The sequence below is a fragment of the Suricata suricatta genome, chromosome 4 (genome assembly GCF_006229205.1).
Source record: "Suricata suricatta isolate VVHF042 chromosome 4, meerkat_22Aug2017_6uvM2_HiC, whole genome shotgun sequence".
NCBI classification, from domain to species: Eukaryota; Metazoa; Chordata; class Mammalia; order Carnivora; family Herpestidae; genus Suricata; species Suricata suricatta.
The window spans coordinates 64,736,009-64,757,442 of NC_043703.1; the positions used below are offsets into that span (position 1 = coordinate 64,736,009).

General features: G+C 37.3%; 1 protein-coding gene across 1 annotated transcript in view; it reads right to left on the minus strand.

The window, feature by feature from the left end:
- The window catches only part of NBEA (neurobeachin), a 655,079-nt gene that overhangs the window by 60,637 nt on the left and 573,008 nt on the right, over nucleotides 1-21,434 (minus strand). The window contains exons 52-53 of the mRNA XM_029938475.1: nucleotides 14,453-14,572; nucleotides 1,666-1,818 (exon numbers count right to left, since the gene is read on the minus strand). Of these exons, the coding sequence (XP_029794335.1) occupies nucleotides 1,666-1,818; nucleotides 14,453-14,572 (273 nt within the window). The remainder of the gene's footprint in view (nucleotides 1-1,665; nucleotides 1,819-14,452; nucleotides 14,573-21,434) is intronic.

A 21,434-nucleotide genomic window follows, 5' to 3' on the forward strand; every position in this document is an offset into this window, starting at 1 on the left:
CATGACCTGAGCTGAGGTTGGATATTTAACGGATTGAGCCACCCAGGAGCCCCAGGAAAATATTTCTTAAAGACAGAAAATATAGCTCCAAGATTGAGGGGAGTGACTGAGAGTGAAGTCCACAAAATGAAACAAAACAAAACAAAACAGAGAGAGAGAGAGAGAGAGAGAGAGAGAGAGACAAAATCAGGGGGTAGAGGCAGGAACCACATATATTATGACCCCGTTTATGTGAAATGTCCAGAATAAATAAATGTGAGAGACAGAAAGTAGGTTAGTGGTGTACAGGGCTGACTGGGGAAAATGTTAGAAGATACTGCAGGTACTGGGTTTCCTTATGGGGTAATAAAAATGTTCATAATTGATTGTGATGTTTACACAACTCTGTAAAAAAATTAAAATCCATTTATTTTTTTACGTTACATGGGTGAACTTCATAGTAATTTATCTGTGTGACGTATGTAAATTATGTAAATCTTACCAAGAGAAAGGACTAAAGAATAGGGGAACTCCATTGAAAATGTGGACTTTGTTTGGATTCTGATTCATATAAAAAGGTGTAAAAAAAATACATTTATAAGACAGCTGGAAAAAAATTAGGAGTGAGTGAATGAAACAGGGTTAAAAAAATATTTTGTGAACCCAGGCTCAGTCAGTTAAGCATCCGACTCTTTAGTTTCTGCTCAGGTCATGATCTCATGGTTTTGTGAGTTCAAGCCTGCCGCAGGGCTCTGCACTGACAGCACAGAGCCTGCATGGGATTCTCTCTCCTTCTCTTGCTGCCCCTCCCCTACTCATGTTTCCCTTGTTTCTCTCAAAATAAATACATAAACTTAAATAAATTAAAAAGTACATATATATATAAATTATGAAGTATATATGATATATATAAATTAAAAAATATATATATATTTTTTGAGTCACTGGCTTTCTTGGTATAATTCCTCACTTTACTAAGAATAATAGTACACTAGGGAGATTGTTTGGTAAAGTGGTTCATTTCCATATATCATAACCACATTGAGATTAAACTCTCCTTAAATAATGGATAAAAATATATAAAAATCTATAAAATTCCCACATGCAAAAATTATATTTATACACTTTTTTCCTATTTATACATTTTCTATCTGAATACCCAGACATCTGTCATATAGATTTAAAAAGTAATGATATTTTCAATCTATGAATGTTTACTAGATGTTCTCTTAAAGACACGTATGTTATATTTTAAGGTATGTTTTATAGCTTATCAGTTCCTGCATGCAAATATGCTCTAAGTGTAAATATTTGCTTTTGAGTATTTTATGAGTGAAAAAAGAGTATAGACTTAGCCAGTAGACAAAAATAAAAAATAGACATTTACTTCAAGCATTTTAGATATCTTATATTAGTCAACAGATGCTCATCTGATTATCTTTTCCTAAAGGAGCAAAGATAACTAAATTACCATTCCTTGATTAGTCTTCATGAAAGGAAAATCCGCTCCACAATAAAGAACGATGTCAAAAGACAATAGTAAATGCTTCCCTTTTTTTCTTAAAATTTTCACCTTGTATTTATAGATATTAAATGACAATTTGTTAAATAGTCAGGAACAAAATCAAACAACAGACTATTTTTACTTTTCGATGACTGCTCAAGCAAAAACAAAATCTCTCTTACCATCCTGTTGATCCGCACAAAGTCTTCAGGTTTTTTGGCCCAAGGGGGGAGACCAACATCATTTACCACAATTTCATCTTCTCTGACCCCGAGATTGTATCCATTACTGTTGACAAACATTTCCGGTAGGTAATAGAACTCTGGAATTAGTTCCTGCCAAGAATAAAAATGTGACATATTAAATCACTTTAAAAGTGAGTTGAATAAAAGTATTATAACTTGTTAACTATGAACTGAATTAAACAAATTCTTTAAATCCAATGTTTTATTATTTAATTCTTTATTTCATTTTCTTTAGCTAAGAGGAAGAGTGGGAAGAGAGGAGATGGAAGAAGACCCATATTTTTCTTGAACATTTTATTTGATAATTTATGTTTATAAGACTTTCAGTCTTATCTTGCTACAATTAGTTAAGAGAAAAAGGTTATAGAATTATCAGTATTTCATAATATATTATTAAAGAAATATGTAAATCTATATCTATAAGTATATGCCACTCAACAACCTTTTCTGAATATTATTAATACTTAAATTTAAAAAATGTTGCAAGTATCAATTAAAAATCATGTAATATCATCTACTTTTCCTTTTGGCACACTTAGCACATAGTTTTTATTTAAAAAATCATAGTTTTGCTTTGTAATTTGGCACAATTACTTTTGTACCTATCACTAAACACAATGAAGAGATGATATGCAACATGACAATAAGTTTTAAATGTTTAACACATGGCACATGAATGGCAAGTTCTTAATAAGCTTGATACAAGGACAACTTGTGTTATTTGTATGTAAAGATGGCATGAACAACATGATTCAAGGCAAAGACTTGTGTTTGATGCACAATGTCTAGTATGAGGTTTATGCTCCTTTAGAATAAATCTGAAATGTAAATGAACCGTTTTTATGACCATAGAAATGTTTTTTTGTTGTCGTTATTTTAAGCAATTGGGAGAAAATGCAAACAACAACAACAACAACAACAAAAAGTAAACCATTATAGTTTTTAAAAAAATGTTTATTTATTTATTTGAGAGACAGAGAGAGACAGCACGAGCAGGGGAGGGTCAGAGAGAGAGGGAGACACAGAACCTGAAACAAGCTCCAGGCTCTGAGCTGTCAGCACAGGGCCCGATGCACGGCTTGAACCTACGAACTGAGATCATGACCTGAGCTGAAGCTGGACGCTTAACTGACTGAGCCACCCAGGTGCCCCACCCATTAAAGCTTTTATGTATACCATCTATACCATAAAACAACAACAACAATCTTTTCAAATATCAAGATGAAGGTTAATTTAACTTTATATCATGAAAAGCATAAGGACATTTATTTATGCAACATGGTCAACGCTGATAATGAAGTACCTGAAATTCAACTCTTGCTGTGGTCTTTTCTAGAGATTCATAGAAAAATTAACAAACAAACAAATAAACACAAACCCAAAAACACCAGACACTGATATCTTCAAATAAATCAAATTATTAACTTCCCAACAACAGCATACACAAAAGCTTTTTCTTTATGGATTCTCCTGCTAAAACCAACATTTGTCTGACTTATGGCCTAAGTAGGTGTTTATCTTAGTAATGCTCTTTGAGAATTTGATTATTATCCATTCTGATGATGATAAATATGAACCATAAGAAGAATAAAACATAATATAGTTTGAGTACAGGGCACTGCGACAGATACGAGGAAAGAAAAAAATGAATAAGACATGGCTTATTTCAAGTAATTTATAATCTGGTCTGTGGGGTAAATACACAAACCAATGATTGTAATACACAATAATAACTGCTTGAAGGAAGTAGAAACTCAGTACAAAGGAGCACAGAGGAGAAGGCAGAAAACACAGGACAAGACACGAGAGACTTCAGTGGAGATCAGACATTTGAATTTGACTCCGGCTAAAATAAAGGCATGGGGGAGGGGCACAGGGGACCATCAGGAAGTATAATCAAGAGGCGGTAAGGACTGAGTATGGGTGGAGTATAGGACATATTGGGGGATAGATCAAGATGGGGGAAGTGGGATGGTGAGAGTTATTATCTGGTGAAAGCCAGATGATGAGGGAAGTTCTGTGCCAAGCTAAGCTGTCTGGATCTTGTACTGTTGGGCAGATTTGTTTTATAACAAGACTTGGGTGGCAACATAAAGGATGGATGCAGAGGACAGATACTGAGTATCTGTGCATGTGTGAGAAGGGGAACCAGAAGCAGCAAGAAGAACGGGAGGGAAGGGCAAGTGTGAGTTGTGGTGAGTAAGGGGACAGACCATGGGACTTAAGCAGGGAGGGTAACCCGTGACAGAGGTGAGGATGGGTGTGCAAAGAACAGAAGGAATTAGGTGGCTCCCACTGTCCAACAAACTCATGACGTCAAGGTCACAACAGATTGTGGGGAAGGAGAACTATGGTGAAATTAATATAAATTAATGTACATTTTCAGTGACCTGTACGTAAAAGGGAAACTTAGAAGGGGCTGAAAGAAAAACTAACAGGCAAACAAACACTCTTATTTGCAAATCATGATACAGTTTAGTTGGTGGGTAAGATAAGAGCTAAACACTGCTTCAGAAATATTTTATCAGCAAGGATATCATGAACTGAGTTCCGGGCTGGGTAAGCACTGATGCTGTATATTATATTGCTCTGAAGGAACAATCTGGTAAAAGTGTGTGATCACTGATTAGAAGGTAGATGCGTCACTATTATTCTCATTGATTTGTATATAATCAGAAGTGCATAATTGTTACGATCTGATGTTTCTATTCCTCTCCAATTCAAATGTTGAAACTCCATCCCTCTACAATGGTATTAGGGAGTCTTTGGAAGGTAATTAGAATTAGATGAGGTCATGAGGGTGGAGCCCCCAGGAATGGGATTAGTGTCCTCAAAGGGGTCCTGAAGGAGGCTGCCTCTTGGCCATGTGAAGACACAGCAAGACAATGGCTGTCTCTGAACCAGGAAGCAGGTGCTCACCAGACACTGAACCTGGCCATGGGGGCACCTTAGCTTTGGACCTCCAACCCCTACAACTGTAAGAAATAAATTTCAGTTGTTGATAAGTTCTTTAGGTTATGGTAAAATACAGCTGCCTCAGCTGACCAAGGCAATAATTACTAACCTATTGTTTCAATACATTAAGATAAAACTTAATTTTTTTTTGATCTTACTCTCATGGTTTGGGGAAACACAGACAATTCGTAAAGGATATAGAAAAAGTAAAGAATGTGGCTATTTGAGCATTACCCTTTCTTTATCTGACATGGAACAGCAATAGCATTCCAAAAGGGGGGAAAGAATGTGAGCTCATGTAGTCGCTCTTTCCGCGGGGTGATTTATATGTCGTAGACTCACATAAGTCAGGGATTTCCTTTACTGCCTTTCATCAGTTATTTGTGTTCAAGTCTTATCTCTAGAACTAGACTCTATAAGCTTCCTTGAGGACACAGATATATATCCACATGGAGATAGCAACATAAATTTAGTTTTTATTTAAACAGCCCAAAGAGTCTCAATTTATCTTCACCTGTCTTGGTGCTTTGTAATGTTTTCCAAATATATTATTTCCATTTTTTCCCTGTGGTGTAGGTTGACATAAACTATCTGGTTATTATTAACCTACTTACCACTATAATACTATTTTTCTGAATGTCATTAAACCACATTCACAAAGGCAACAAATCCCTAGGATTTTATAGTAAGAACAGTTTGGGCAAAGCAGATTTTTAAGCCTGATATTATGAGGTTCATATTTTGTTGATCCTTCGTAGCTCTTGGTATTATACTTTATATGTAGCAGGTGCTCATTAAACATTAAGTTATCAAATATTAAACATGGAAGTATATACAGATAGTTGGAGGAATGCCTCAGGTTTGGAAAAGAGCCAATGATGGACTTTATTAAATAAAAGAAAAAGGATGACCCTCCAATAACATTTGTATCCTTTGAGAGGAAATGTTTGCAGCTTAAAAAACATCTTGCTTATCTTAGTTATGCAGGAAAGGTTTAACAGTGTAAAAAGTTCACTTTAAAATACAGAAAAAGTGGGGCACCTGTGTGGCTCAGTTGGTTAAGCATCCGACTTTGGCTCAGGTCATGATCTCACAGTTCGTGGGTTCGAGCCCCACATCAGGCTCTGTGCTGGCAGCTTGGAGCCTGGAGACTGCTTCCGATTCTGTGTCTCCCTCTCTCTCTGCCCCTCACCTGCTCATGATCTGTCTCTCACCTGCTCATGATCTGTCTCTCTCTGTCTCTCAAAAATAAATAAATGTTAAAAAAAATTAAAATAAAAACAGAAAAAGTTCATTGTAAACTTGCTGACAAAATCAGACCCCAACTACAGAAGCGGAAGAAACAAGACCTACTTCAGTTTAATTTAAACTTTCTGGCATAAGAAGGGGCTAGAAGCTGGCTGCCACCAAGGAAAAGAAGCCAAGCGGGGCCAAGAAAGGTCTGCCCGGTTACATAGAAAGTCAAGAGGAGGAGTTGAGCATTTCATCAGGAACACTCAGGAAGGCGAGGCCAGGTATATGAAAAGGTAGCCCTACTAGGGTCTTCTGGATGACCCTTCCACATGATGTCTTCAATAAGGCCGCATCCTCCCCGCCAGCCCTCATCTGAACCACCAGACTGTGCTCACTAACTAGGGTCTTCACTAAGATGCTGGACTAAGCTGTCAGAAGCCTGATGTTTGGCGTGGAAGAAGTGCTTTCAGATTGCGAATAGAGGGAACAGTTGCAAACAGACACAGTTTTAAGGCAAATATAAAGAAATCCTTGGAGCTCAGCTTAATTGTGAGGCCCTGAAGAGCTTCAAAAGACCAGAGCTATAGGTGACTGAGCCCGAAGTCCTGAGCTGGGGAGGTTTGGGGACCTTTTTTTTCTTTCTTTGTTTTTTTCCTGAAGGGGAAGGTAGAGAGTAAACTCACGAAGTCTGGAGAAGTTGCTGAAGCAGCAGAGTGAGTGTAACTGTTTACGCCTCCATTTACTTTTTCAACTTTAAAATTAAAAGATTTAAAAAATCTTGTTTCAAATCGCATCTTAAAATTTAATGTTAGTCTAGAAATGTAGGGGATTAGCATATAATTTATATTCACATTTATATAATTTAGAAGGTTTGCTTATTTAATAAAGAAAAACCTAATGAATAGGAGAGTTTCATCTCTGAGCCTCAGCTGCTATATCCCAGAAGATGGCAATGACTGCATCTGGGGTTCAAGACAAGAAATCAGCTGAAATGTCACCTCTGGTCAATCAATCTTAAAACAGCAGGCAGGATTTGTCTGTATCTTACTATGTCTTGGTACTGTTCTAAGTGCTTTACATATATCTTCTTAATCTTGACAAAATTTCATGGCATAGGTGTTCCCATTCTTCCCACTTTATAGACTTGAAAACTGAGGCAAAGAGAAGGTAAGTAATTTGCTAATGATTACAGTGGAAATAGGTGGTAAAGCCAGAAATCAAAATCAAACACTTTAAATCCAGGGTCTCTGCTTTTATATTCTCTAGTTTGCCTTCTGAAGCAGCAACCTAGTCATTCTGTCCAGACTTCATTCTGTTTTGATTTTCTGCACAGCTATGCTAATTTTCTTTTCTTTATATATATGGCTCCTGGGTCCTACTACACTGGGGATCCCTAGAGGTCATTGTCTAGTTTGCTCACTGGTTCACATCACTCACTTGGTAGGAATGGTGCCTAGTACATGATAGATACTCAGTACAAATGTGTGAGATAAAAAAATGAATTAAATATTGCTATATGTTTATCATCTCCTGAGTTTCAAGCATGAAAGATTGATAAAAACAATACAGCACGCATGGTTTTGGAGCTGCGTTGGTTAAAGCAGGGGTACCTAGGACCATTTAGTTGAAGGTAATGAGGGGGGGGTTCGGGGCAGGCAGTTTGGGGATTATCCCTTCTTCTACCAGGAAAGTGCTACTTTATGTCCGTCAGAATCAAAGAGATCTGAGTTTAAATCCAACTTGTTGCTAGCTTGGGTAAGTTTCTTAACCTTTTGGGAAAAAAATTAGTTTCTTCAATGTGCAAAATTGAATGATGATTGCAATTAACTCACAAGATTAAGTGGGGACAATATGTAAAACAATGCATTTAATAGCTTTATGCAAAATATACTTTAGAAACTATTCATTCTATCAACTTTTTTCCCATGCAGATCAAGAACTGCTGCTTCTGAGTTTGCCCAGTACCAAAGCATACACTTTAACCAGTAAAAAAACTGTCATTTTGGATGTCTGTGTTTGAATGAATACCTGTGTAGACAATTCAGATGATTAAAATGTTTTTATCAAGCCTAATCAGACATATTTTTATAAGTTATTTGTGCTTGATATATTTTGTCTTGTCTAAATGCACGATCAGATTGAACTGAATGATATAAACCAAACTAGAACTCCTAAATTCTTAAAATTAGTTGCTTGTAGAATTCTTTCAAAGATTGCCGTAACAACCCCTCCACGTCCTCCATGTCCTCTTTGGCATTTCCACTTTCCCATTCATCCCATACAGTGGTGGAATCTATTTTTTCACTCTTGGAATAGCAGGTGTATTTCAACACACGTGAAAAAAAATGACACTGTAAGGCTTCTAGAGAAGTCAGACTTTGGAGGCCTTACAACTTATTTTATCCTCTTAGAAGCCGACCATCACAGAAAGTAGTGTGGCCCCCTTGTTGGAGTGATCGTGGAAAGGGACAGACATGTCTGGAGGGTCCCGAGCTATTCTGGCCAACTCAGGTGGGGGACAGAACACTTGCGCAACGCAGGTTCTGTGGCCCGGCCCTGCCCATCCAGCTGTCGCCGTGGAGCGCAGCTATGAGCAGTCCTCGCTGGGCCTTACTGCATGACTGTCAACAAATAAATACTTACTGTGGTTTTAACACAAAGTTTTGGGGTGCTTTGTTCTACAGTAATACATAATGAAAACTGAAATTGATGCCTGGGAGTGGAGTTCGAAGTAATAAAAACTCAAAGATGGCAGTGGCATCAGGACCAGGAAGGGGCCAGAGGCTGCTGAGGCCGTGAGGAGACTGGGTAGAGTCTGGAAGATCAATTGGCAAGTGGGAGAAAGGCAGCGGTGTTATGTGGTGGTGGACACATGAACAAGGCTGTTTCTTGCAATAATATAAAAAATAGGAGAAAAAGCATCTAATGAACTTGTGCTCTGGTTTAGATCTGTGGGCAGGATGCTGAAGGTGGCCACGGGCTTCTTTGAATGGTCTATGGATAAGGTGTTATGAGCTAAGGAAGAAACTGCTCAGTTTTGAAGCAATATTTAGGGGAGACATAAGGGACTGGGACAACGTACTCTGATGCAAAATACCCTCAAAATAGGAAACAGGTTCAGAACAAGGATCCATCACAAGGTGCTGCAAGTCCAATATGAGCAGAAGAGCAAGGGCATGGTTGTGCCCCCTTTATATGTGCTCAGCAAAATTCAAGGTGGCAGTGTGCAGACCAATTAATTCAGCTACACAAAGGAATCCTAAGACTCTTAAGGGGATTATAAACAGCATCTTAACTCATAGCCAGAAGGAGAGAGAGGATCCTAGCTCAAAAGGACTTTTGAGTGCAAACTTTTTCTAATGATGAACTATAATTTGATACAGAGCAAGTGCACAGAATTTTAAAGGAGGTTAAAAGATGCCCTGGTCCCAACTTTATATGATCAGGAAACATTTGGAGAAAGTCGCTGAGCTGCAAACAATGGCTATCTCTTATGGAAAAGAAAACTGATTAAGAGGGTGAAGCCAAGTTCCCAGGGGACCTATCCCCGGTCTAGGAAACTGACCCCCTGTGCCTGGCTACAATCTCTACAAACCAGCCACTGCCTTGTACCTCCCGCATCCCCTCTTTTGGGACAGAGTCTGTTTCTAGCTCACCACCATATGTGAGTGTACATGGGACAGAACATCTGTATTTCTAGTTTCCAGGTGTCCTAATTAGGAATTTCTCCACCTTATCTGTATCTGGACCTAATACAGACCGTGAGATACAAGATTTTGAGCCAGGTACAATAACCTAGCTAACAAGCTGAGTATATTTTGCATCTAGGAGAAATGTGAATTGTGATCAGGGACAGGACCTCAGTAGACTGCAGGGATGGCCACAAATACCCCTCTAATGCCCACATCCTCTTGAAATTTGACTTCACTACTTATCTCACCATCTCACCAGGAAGCAGAGTTCATTTGGGCTGGTCCTATGACTTGTTTTGACCAACAGAATGCTATAGGGGTAACACTATGTGACTTTTTTTATTTTTAAGTTTATTTATTTATTTTGAGAGAGAGAGGGAGAGAGAGAGAGAGAAACAGTGTAAGTGGGGGAGGAGCAGAGAGAGGGGTGTGTAGAGAGAATCCCAAGGAGGCTCCATGTTGTCAGCACAGAGGCTGATATGGGGCTTGAACTCAGGAACCATGAGATCATGACCTGAGCTGAAATCAAGAGTTGGACGCTTAACAAACTGAGCCACCCAGGCGCCCCAACACTATTAGAGTTTTAAGCTTAGGCGTTAAGTAGCCTTGCAGTTCCCATTTTTTTAAATCCTTTTGCTATCAACCCCCATGAAAAAAAGTGTGATTTTCCTAGAAAGACTACATAAAGAAAGAGAAGCAGCCAAGCCCTGCCTGTTCTAGCCATTCTCGCTAAAGCAACAGATGAGTGAGTAAAGTCAACTTGAATCCTCCAGACCCAGACAAGCCACCCCAGCTGACCTCAGGTGAACCAGGGACAAACTGTATCTGATGAGCCCTATTCTGAGTGCAGAATTCTGGGGAATAAATGGTTGTACGTTTTTTTTTTTAAGGCACTAAGGTTTGGGGTGTTTTGTTACACAGCATAAATTACTAAAGTAAAACTTGATGGATCAATTATTCCAAATGAGTTAAAGTGGCTGAATACGATTATATGATCACGCAGGAGAATCAGAGCAGCCTGCCAGCCAATGAATAAGCACTACCAATAACTGAATAGACCTCAATGCTCTTCCGGCTTCCTGCTTGCCTACTGTGAGAACTTAGGCAGGCCACTGAATATCTCTGAGCTTCCTTACAAAACAAGAATAATGATGGCTATTTCACAGGGCTGTTTTGAAGACTGTATCAAATAACTAACAAAAAAGCATGTTTAAAAACTATAGAGAACCATTCAAAAAGAATAAACTCTACTATTGTAACTTCTCAGTGCGCTCCTTCATTGGTACTTGAGGTTCTGTCTGGCCTACTACACGTAAAGGCTCTTCTGTTTACTCTCTTCCCACTGATGGGTTTCTGTTAATCAGCTTCTCTTTAAGGAAAGAACCCAAGAAAGACACCAAATATTATTAAAGAAATGGCAAGATGAATATTATACCAGGCATTATGTATCTGTAAATGTGATTTCTGGTTTATTTTAACAGCTCTGCTAAAGCCCCATGGTACAGTTAATAGTGTTACATGCGTTCTGTCAATAATAAGAAAATATCCTCAAACACAATTTCTAATTTACAAGCTTATGACAAGTTCAAGCTGCTGAGAAATTGGACTTGAAAGTATGTCTTAGAATGATAGAAGACCACTATTAACACTATCATAATTGTATACCTATTGCATCAAATCTGACATTTCAGTTTAATATATTTTGCTGAGAGAGCATACCATTTTATGGCTTCCCAGTGAAATCAAATCCAACCCAGACGTTTTCACTTTTCTAATATAATTCACGGCAAGGTTTTAAAGCTGCCATCTCTTTTCTTCCTTTTTTTCAAAAGATTGATGTCCTGGCATTCGTTAATTCCACAAGAGCTCATAATGGGTCAACGAGTCAGTGGTGAGCACCTCCATTAACTGTATTAATGTACACTATGTCACCTTAATGACATTTTGTCACAGCTACCTTTTCTGACATCTACATGGCTATTCAAAAGTAATATAACAACTTTTGAAGGCATTAAGGAATCTTAGTGTAAGAACTCCAGTAAGTTGAATGTCATTGTTACTAAGACTACTGTAGAAAAGAGAAATAAAAAAATAATAAAAAACTAACTAGTCTGACTTAACTCAGGGGAACTGGCTCCTGAAAGGTCACTTCACCAACACCCCATATCTGCCCAGCTTGTATTCATTATCACAGGAAGAGAATGATCCTAATAAAGAGAGACAGAATAAAGCCATCTACTCTGTTCTAGTTCTTTCTTATATGATTATCTAAGTAAGTATAGCAGACATGCTTTTCTTCACAAATGGAAACACATTTCCTTAAAACTGTATCCGATGCTTTATTTAACAGCTTGGGGAGGCGGTAAGAAATCAGAAGCTTAGGTTTTAACACACAGTTAGCAGAACTATTATTACTGTTGGTAACATATTCTTTTCTGCTAAATGAAGTGTTGTTTTAGAGGGAAACACATTATGCACTTTGATCAGTATATTTAAACATGAATGTAGAAAACCTCAAGTTACTATCAGTATTACCAAAAAACTTCCCTAAATTGATGAGGACTCTCAAACTCTGATGGCTATAAATGGAAAGACTGATACATTTGGACACACACACACACACTTGAAATACAGCACAGTAGAAAGTCTGAGAAACCATACTTGCATTGCAACTTGATGCAATTTCAAAGATCTTTTTGAAATCAATAAAAAAAAGACATATGATCCAACTGAAAAATGGGAACAGACTGTTTACAGGCCAATAAATAAATGCAAAATCCTCAATTTCACTCATAATTAATGACATGCAAGCCCAAAGACAACTCTATTTTCACTCACCAGATTAGCAAAAATGACACCGTTTATCATAATAGTGATAAGGGGGTGTAGGGAAGGAGGCATCCTCACACTCTGCTCTAGGGAGTGAATTACCATCTTTGGGAATAATGGTTTGGCAATATCCTTCAAAATTAAAAATGCATATCGCCATTTAGCCATTAATAGAAATTATCCTTTACAGATATACCCAAAGTTTATCAAGATGACTTTGCAAGGGTGTTTACCACAGCCTTGTGTTTAACCATAACAATCAGAGAGAAAGATGAGCTATCCCTAAAAATAAGATTGTCGAAATACATTATTGTGTGTGTGCACAATGTGAAGCCTTTAGAAAGAAAGGATCTACATGGAAAGATATTCAAGATATGTTATCATAAAATATGAAAGAGAATGGAAAATGGGAAAATCCATGCAATGTCAAGCTGGGGAAATGAGCTTCTTATGAACGAATTAAGTCCGGGGTTGGGGGAATATGTCCCGTTTGTGTTCAGCACAGCTGCTTGAGGATAAAAAACGAGAAAACCTCCCCAGTTAGTGCTGGCCACGCTGGTCTTTATCCATGATAATGTGATCCCCGGGAACCAACAGAACACAATGGCAAAATGTAAGCATTTCTTAAAAGTTCCAGAACAGGAAATATGCCAGGAGAAATCCTAGTAGTTTTCAGAGGGAAAAGCCTGGTATGAGCATTGGGTATCAGAGACTGACCCGTCACTTGGTGAGATATTTTTGGTGATGAGAAGCATCAATAAAGTTCTCAGGAGAGAAAATAAGTCTAAAACTATGTAAATTAGAGTGATTAACTCTGATCTGTGTGTGGGTATGTGAGGGTGGGTCTTTGAATTAGGCTGAAAAGTCAATTTTCTTTTTTGTGATGATGTCTCATAAGAGTGAGCAGGCATTTTCCCATGAAATAATCTGGTACAAAATGTGGATATGGCTCTGAATTACCTTTGATAGCAATAAACAAAATACACAGATCAGCTACACACTGATCCACTTTGCTTCCTGCTTTTGAAAAGAACTGAGCAAAGTTGTACTCCCCCAGTGTTCTTACAGTTCCATACGGCTGTAGTTGCCTTATTAAAAATGTTTGCAATAGATAAGCATAAATATGAAAATGACGATTTTGACGTTAGTTCACTGTCCTTTGTTGGATTAAGACCCTAAGTATAATAATGCCATTGTATTTTTTTACTTAACAATATGAGTGACAGTGATGAGGAAAAAACTGCCTTGAAGAAAGAGGGCTTCGAATAAGAAACACATATCCCTATGTAATAACCTGATCATAACTCATTATCAGAGAAAATATGAGAGAACAAATGTATCTTATTGTTTTGAATACAACCCTTTTTTAAAAAAAAAACACAAAAGCCTATGTAAATGAATAATAAACCTTTGTATTTAACAATAGTTAAGTAGTACCAACTGTAAAATTACTCTGCTCTCTGGCGGTTCCTCAGTATTGTGTGTGTGTTGGTTTAATCTAATGTGTATCGTTGCATAGTGTCCCCAGGCACAGGCAAGTAAAAGCTAAGGCTGTACAGGAAAGCCTACATTTTAAATGGGTCTTGTCATTAATGCTTTATTAATTGCCCCAGGCTACCTAAACCCAAAGCCGGGCAAGCTATAACAATATGACACATTAAGGTCAAATCCAATTCCTGCTGTGTTTTATGGAATGGGCCAAATATTGAGTTAACAGCAGGAAAGACAATTTACGGCCTTTTCTTTCCATCTCCAGATTATTCGATCTAAATTAGATAGGAATGTTTTGAAATCACGAAAATACCTTAACTGAATAATATAAATGAATTCTGAACCATTTCCTGTGATGCTCAAAATTATCTCTAGTTTCCTTTTAGGTTCAATGTACCACCTGATTTTAAAATACAGGAGGACAAAACTGCAGTATAAAGTGTCTTATACAGTCAATTAAATAAAAAAATCAAGATTTCAGCATTTTTGAAATTAAATTAGTATCAACAAATAAAAGAGCCTACCTTTACATCAGAAGTATCTCTCTGACTGGTTCTCCACGACCTTGCAACCGAGGAGAAGGTTCGATCTGGATGGTCAAATTTTCCATCGTTTGCATTGAGGAAGAAGGTTGTGAAAGGTTCCTGGGCAAAAAGAAGAACAATCAGGAATCTGACCCTCCTGAACGCAGTTGCTCTTGCACCTCTGTAATATATGACTGTCTTTGAAACCCTCGTGAGGTCGAAACAGAGCAGGGCCCTGGAAAGAAGCCTACATCCAGGAGTCAGGAGGTCCCTGTCTAGGCCTGACTGGGCACCAATGTCAGTCCATTTTACTCCTTGGGCCTCAGTTTTCTGACCCATGATGGAATAATAGTGCTCTATGATTTAACGATGAATGACTTTGCATTCTTATTAGTTTATAACTCAGATCTTCTTTCTAATAACTAAGGCCATACGTACTAAGAAAATCACTCCGGCACTGCTCACTGCACTGTGGTATTGGGTAGGGAATGGCCATCTTAGATTACCTATGAAAGTCCCCTAGAGTTCTTGTACCGTAGTACGGTCTGATGATATTTTTAAAATGCAAAGTTCTGCTTAAAATCCTTCAATAGCTTAGCAAAAAGTCTAAAACTATTCAGTCTGTCTTAAAAGATCCCGAATGATCTGGAAACTTATCTGTCATCTTCTCTTCTTCACATCCTAAGGTTGTGCCACATTGCTCTCACTTCCTGTCTCTTGTAGGTGATGTTTCCGCTGCCTGGTACCAATTTATTCCTTTCCCTCACCATCCTTACTTGACTAAGTTCTTTCTACCCTTTTTGTCTCAGCCAAGATGTCATTTTTCTCCTGAAAGACTTTCCTTGATTTGCCAAGCTCTCCAGTATGTTCAAATACAACCTTTTCTAAATATATCACTGAAAACTTGTCACACTGTTTTGTAAATGATTTGTAACTTGTCTATCCCCCCTTCCCCACATGACCAGATTCCATATCTGTCATGTTCACTGTTTTATCTCCAACACTTAGAACAATTCCTGGCACATAGAAGTTGCTCAATGTATAACCTGGTGAAGAAATGAATAAAGTGCAAATAAGACTAGATAAACTTGAGTCCTTCTGGTATTGTCATTATTACCTCATTAAAACATGGTGTCTGCCACCCAGTACATGTTCCATGGCAGAAAACCTCAGGATAACGATTACACAATCCTAATGCATTTAATTTTAATGTTTTTTTGTGTGTGTAGTTTTTATGTTGGGAAAGAGACTTTATTTCTGACGTCATTAAATTTGTTTCTGAATTTTATTTTTTTATTTTAATGTTTATTTATTTTTGAGAGACAGAGAGACAGAGCATGAACAGGAGAGAGGCCAAGAGAGACAGAGACATAGAACCCTTAGCAGGCTCCAGGCTCTGAGCTGTCAGCACAGAGCCTGATGCGGGGCTCGAACCCACAAATTGTGAGATCATGACCTGAGCCAGACTTGGATGCTTAACAGGGTACCAGGTGCCCCTGTTTCTGAATTTTAAAAGATTAAATCACATTCATTCTTACCAAGGATTTCTAAGTTTTAACTACAAGTATAACACACACACACACACACACACACACACACACACACACACACACACACAATTTCTTCCCCCTGTGGTTTGATTCCCTCTTAAGTCTAGGAGGAATGACATGTCATGCTAGGTTCAAAACTGCTAAGAAATCTACACAACATTTTCCTAAACAGTTGTTTTTCTCTAATATATAATCCCTATTAATTCTTGTATAGCTATAAAGCATTACTTTGCCTCTGCCTAACTTCTCTTGTTGTTAGCTATGAGGGCCAGCTGTTGGGCAACAGCTACAACCATTCATCTTCCTCAGTCTCCTCCTGAAATTTAGTGTGGCTGGATGTCATCAGTGTTATGGGTTTGTAACATATCAGTAATATTGTATGTTCAGTATTGGATGATAGAAAAGTATGATTAAAGAGATGGAATGAAGAATGATAATAACAATATAAAGAGGAAGGCATTACTGATTCACCTGTAAATCAGACAGGCATGCAGGAAGTCCATACTGCTGGTTAAGACTTTAAGTGACATGACAGACCAATAGATGTCACTGAAATTAAGTTAGGAAGAAAAATTCTATGAGATGTCCTTTACTAATTAATTTGCATTGAGGATTTTTAACTCACTATTAAACATTAGGTAATTAATGTGGTGTATCTGATCACTAAATTACATTAATTAAAGTAGGGATAAAAACAATTCCAGAAGGAGCAATGGTAAAACAATGAAAAATGACAGATCTAAATTTGAATTTTGGCAGAACAAACCATTTACTTCTTTGAGGCAGGTTATTTAACCTTACGTAGCTATGTTGAGTAACAGTGTTTCGGTTCCTTCATCTATGTTAACTGGGAAGGACATACCTTGGGGATAATTATGGGAATTAAATACAATTCAATAATCTTGAGAAACCTTAAGGTATCTCACCCGACACAGTTATAAAAATGACTACAGCTTGATGCACTGTGTCCAGCAGTCACTGCTGGGCTTCTCACCGGACTACCTGTTCACCAGACTACCTGACCAGACTCTTAGTCCTTAGGTCACAATCATCTTTGCATCTTAGCACCAAGTATTGTGCTTGGCTCATAATTTGTGTTTCATAAATATTTCTTGAGGGGTGCCTGGGGTGCTCAGTTGGTCAAGCGTCAGGCTCTTGATTGAAGCTCAGGTTATGATCTTTTGGTTCGTGGAATTGAGCCCCACACTGGGATCCTGCTGATAGCTTGGAGCCTGACTGGGATTCTCTCTCTCCCTCTCTCTCTGCCCCTCCCCTGCTCTCTCTCTTTCTAACTCTCAAAATATAAATAGGGGCACCTGAGTGACTCAGTCGGTTGAGAGTCCAATTTTGGCTCAGGTCATGGTCTCACTGTTTGTGAGTTTGAGCCCTGCATCAGGCTCTGTGCTGTCAGTGCAGAGTCTGCTTGGGATCCTCTGTCCACTTCTCCGCTGCCCTTCCCCCACTTGCTCGCTCTCAAAAATAAACATTAAAAAAAAAGTAACTTCAGAATCCACTTCTTCATTATTTTAGAATGCCAATGTATGGTGTTTTTGTTTTTGTTTTCTCTGTGGGTGACAGGCGGGTTAATTTACAGGGATGGGACTTGTCTCTACAAGTTTTAACCTATTAAATTCATGTGAGTGAAGACCCATTTATACATGCAAAGCCTTAATTTTTATCATCAGTCACTAAAAGCTCATCTCTATCCTGACCTAAATTATGAAGTCCTTTTTGGTTTTCAGACCTTAATAAAGGCATGTCAAGAATAGTTCAGATGGGCATAGTAAAAAGAAATCTGAAATTAAAAGAGTTACTTTTATTTCTGGTCATGAATTCTATGAAACTGGTGGCACCCAAAAGCAGAGAATACTGAAGAATTCCACATTTCACAGTTTTAAGTAGCTTTTAAAAAGATCTGATTAACAACTGTTTTAGGGTCACAGAGTACATTACTGACATATATTGTCATTATTCCTGATGGTCTCCAGCTGCGACAGTGGTAGAGGATGAATAGAAATTGATAACCTGTTTGTTTTTAAGTGCGTATTGATCTTTCCGGCTCTGATTACCGTGGAGATTACCTTTTCCCGTGTGTTTCCTTATTACCTTCAAGGCACAGTGGAAGACCTTTCTTTTTCCATTTGACTCACGCTAGGCTAACATAGAGGATTAAGTCCTATATGAAGCTTAAGAAACTTTTATATTTTTTCACCTAATGTGCTGATTTAACCATTTTCTACGTGTACATTACCACAGTAGATGATTTACACATTACACTAAAAAAGCTTTCTGTTTGGAAGATGTACACATGAAAAAAATATCAAGCAAAAATTTCAGAAATTAAAATGCTGGCATTTGTTTGTCTTTACGGGCTTCCTGTTAGGTCCTGCAATACTAATGGCTGCTGGCATACCTCCTTCTCCCAATTACATCTACCCTAAGATCATTTCCTACCTTCCAACCCTGCTTTCGTACTAGAAAACCAAACAAATTAGGCCTGCACTTGGTAGCACCTGTCCTACTGAATTTTATCATAACTTTTTTCCCCTGCAGAGATACTAAAAGCCTTTCTTGCCTTTTGATGATTACAGACCAATCAATTCCATACTGGGCAATCTAACTGTGTTCTCCTGTCTCTGTTCTCTTCACTCAATCCCTTTATTTTCTATCTTTTATGATATTTGCTCAATAATCTCATCAGAATCTTTTCTTAAGTCCCTCTCCCCCGTACTGTTCTTCTTTTCCTTCCTTTAATTTCATTTGAAGCAAACCCCATTCATGGGTAATGAATAGGGTTTGGGACATAAGTATACCAAGGCAAAGGTGTATATCTTGAAGTGACATGAAACATACTAAAGATCAAAGGGAAGGGAAATAAGAGCCATTGAGCACCCTTCTGTCCTCTACACTGTATTATCTCAGTTAATTTAATACTCATGATTGTCCTTCAGAGTAGGTATAATGGTTCACTTTTACATTTGAGAAAATTCAGCATCATATTCTAGGAAAGGGAGGAACCATTATTTGTATTGTGCTATGTTTAACTCTAGAAGTTTATTTTCTTCCATTGCTTTTGAAAGAATCCAGATGTATCTCTTAGAATCTTCAAAAAGACTCTTCTAATTGACCTATATACCTACTATAAACCAGGCTTTTGGTTAAAAATTCCTTATCTTTATGGAGCTTCCTCAAAAAATTAATAACAGAGCTACAAGATGACCAAACTATTCTATTTCTGGGTATTTATCTAAAGAATACAAAAAGGCTAATTTGAAAAGACACATGTGCTCATATGTCCATTAAGGTATTATAATTTACAATAATTAAGATATGGAAACAACTTAGGTGTCCATTGACAGGTGAATGCATAAGGAAGTTGAGGTACACTTACACAATAGACTACTACTCAGCTATAAAAATGAATAAAATTTTGTCCTTTGTAGTAATATGGATGGACCTTGAATATATTATACACTATGCAAAGTAAATCAGATGAGGAAAGACAAAGATTTCACCCATGTGGAACCTACAAGCAAAACAAATGAACACACAAAATAAAACAAAAACAAATTCATAGACACAAAGAACAGACTAGCAGTTCCCAGTGGGGAAGGGGTTGGGCAGTGGGTAAAATGGGTCAAGAGGGTCAGCTGTGGTGCTGGATCATAACTAGACTTGGGTGATCACTTTGTAAGGAATACAGATGTCAAATTATAAGGTGTACATATAAAACTTACATTATAAGGTGTACACATAAAACTTACATAATAATATAGTCAGTAGCATTATCTTTTGGTTTTAATTACAATTCCTACAAAAGTATTTCTACTATTTCTTCATTACAAATATATATTAAGGATATAGTACGGTTTAAACAGGCTCTTGGGTAGGCTTTCCCCAAAAACCCCCTAATTTATTTTTTAAAGTCCCAGATTCTAAATAACTAATTTATAAATGAAATTTTGTTGCACAACCTATTTAACTTCCTTAAAGATTATGATTAAATGTTTGAAAAATGAGTTTTGAATACATAGATGGAATACAGTGAATTCGGAAGGTGAATAGGTTACTGAGGGATGTCAGAGGTAAGATTTAATTACTTCTGTGTATATGTTATATACTGTATGTTCAGGGTAAGACTTAAAATAAAAACATTCCAAGAAAAATGTGCCTTTTATTTTGGTTAGTATCTGAAGAAACTCCAAACTCCACTCTAATAGTTCCTTCATCATTTGCCCAGTGGCAGCTATGAAGGAAAAAGTCTGGTAATTCAGATAAGTGACTTCACTGTTAGTTTGTCTAGAATAATTTTAAATTTAAAGTAATAAGATATATAGTTGATTAGCAATTTAAGGCAATTATTATCATTGTTGTACTAAATAAACTGATTGAAACTAATAATGAGTTCAATGACTTTGGGTCCAAAAGATTTGAAACGTAAAGGGCAGATCCTTACTTTAATCTGTATTTTGTTTTTATGAACGAACGCTTAGTGACACGAATCTTAATGCATTTTCTACTTCATAAACTCCATCGGATGGGAGTGAGGAAACCACAATTCCCTGGGCCATTAGGTTAAACACTCAGTAAGCTATTAGGCCAGGATACTTCTGTTTATAACAGCAGGACACAAGATGTGCCGGCCAAATGAGTCCCCATAAAAGCAGTCCTATAGATCTGTTCTGTCCAATACAGTAGCCACTTGCCACATGTGACTCTTGAGTACCTGAACTATGGCTAGTTCAAACTGAATGTGCTCTAAATATAAAACACATTCTGGATTTCAAAGACTTAGTAACCCCCAAAAGTAAAATATACCATTAAAAATTTTTATATTGGTTAAGTGTTGAAATTATAACACTTTGAATATACTGGGTTAACAAACATGTTTGTTAAAATTAATTTCACCTATTTATTTTTACTCCTAAATGTGGCTACTAAAAATTTTAAATTACATAAGTGGCTTGCATTATATTTCCGCAGTGCAGCACCGTTATGGGTAATACAGGAAGACAACGTATAGAATAAATGTGCATAGAATTTCTGCCATACTCTTGTGTAGATTCAGATTTGTACTTCATTTCACTGGAATGATAAATCAACTTAAGGATGAATTATGATTTGTGTCTTGAGAAAGTATTTAGCTTTATCAGAGATACAAGATTGTTAACTTAAATCAAGCTGTTGATAGCAAATTTTTTTTTTCATGTTTTTGTTAAACTTTTATTTTAACTTCTCTTGGTTAACATATGATGTTACATTAGTTTTAGGTGTACAATATAATGATTCAACACTTCGTTACATCCTCTGTGCTCATCACAAGCACACTCCTAAATCTCATCACTTACTTGACCCATTTCCCCCCAAACCATCAGTTTGTTCTCTATAGTTAAGAGTCTGTTTCCTGTTTTTTTTTTAAAGTTTATTTAAAA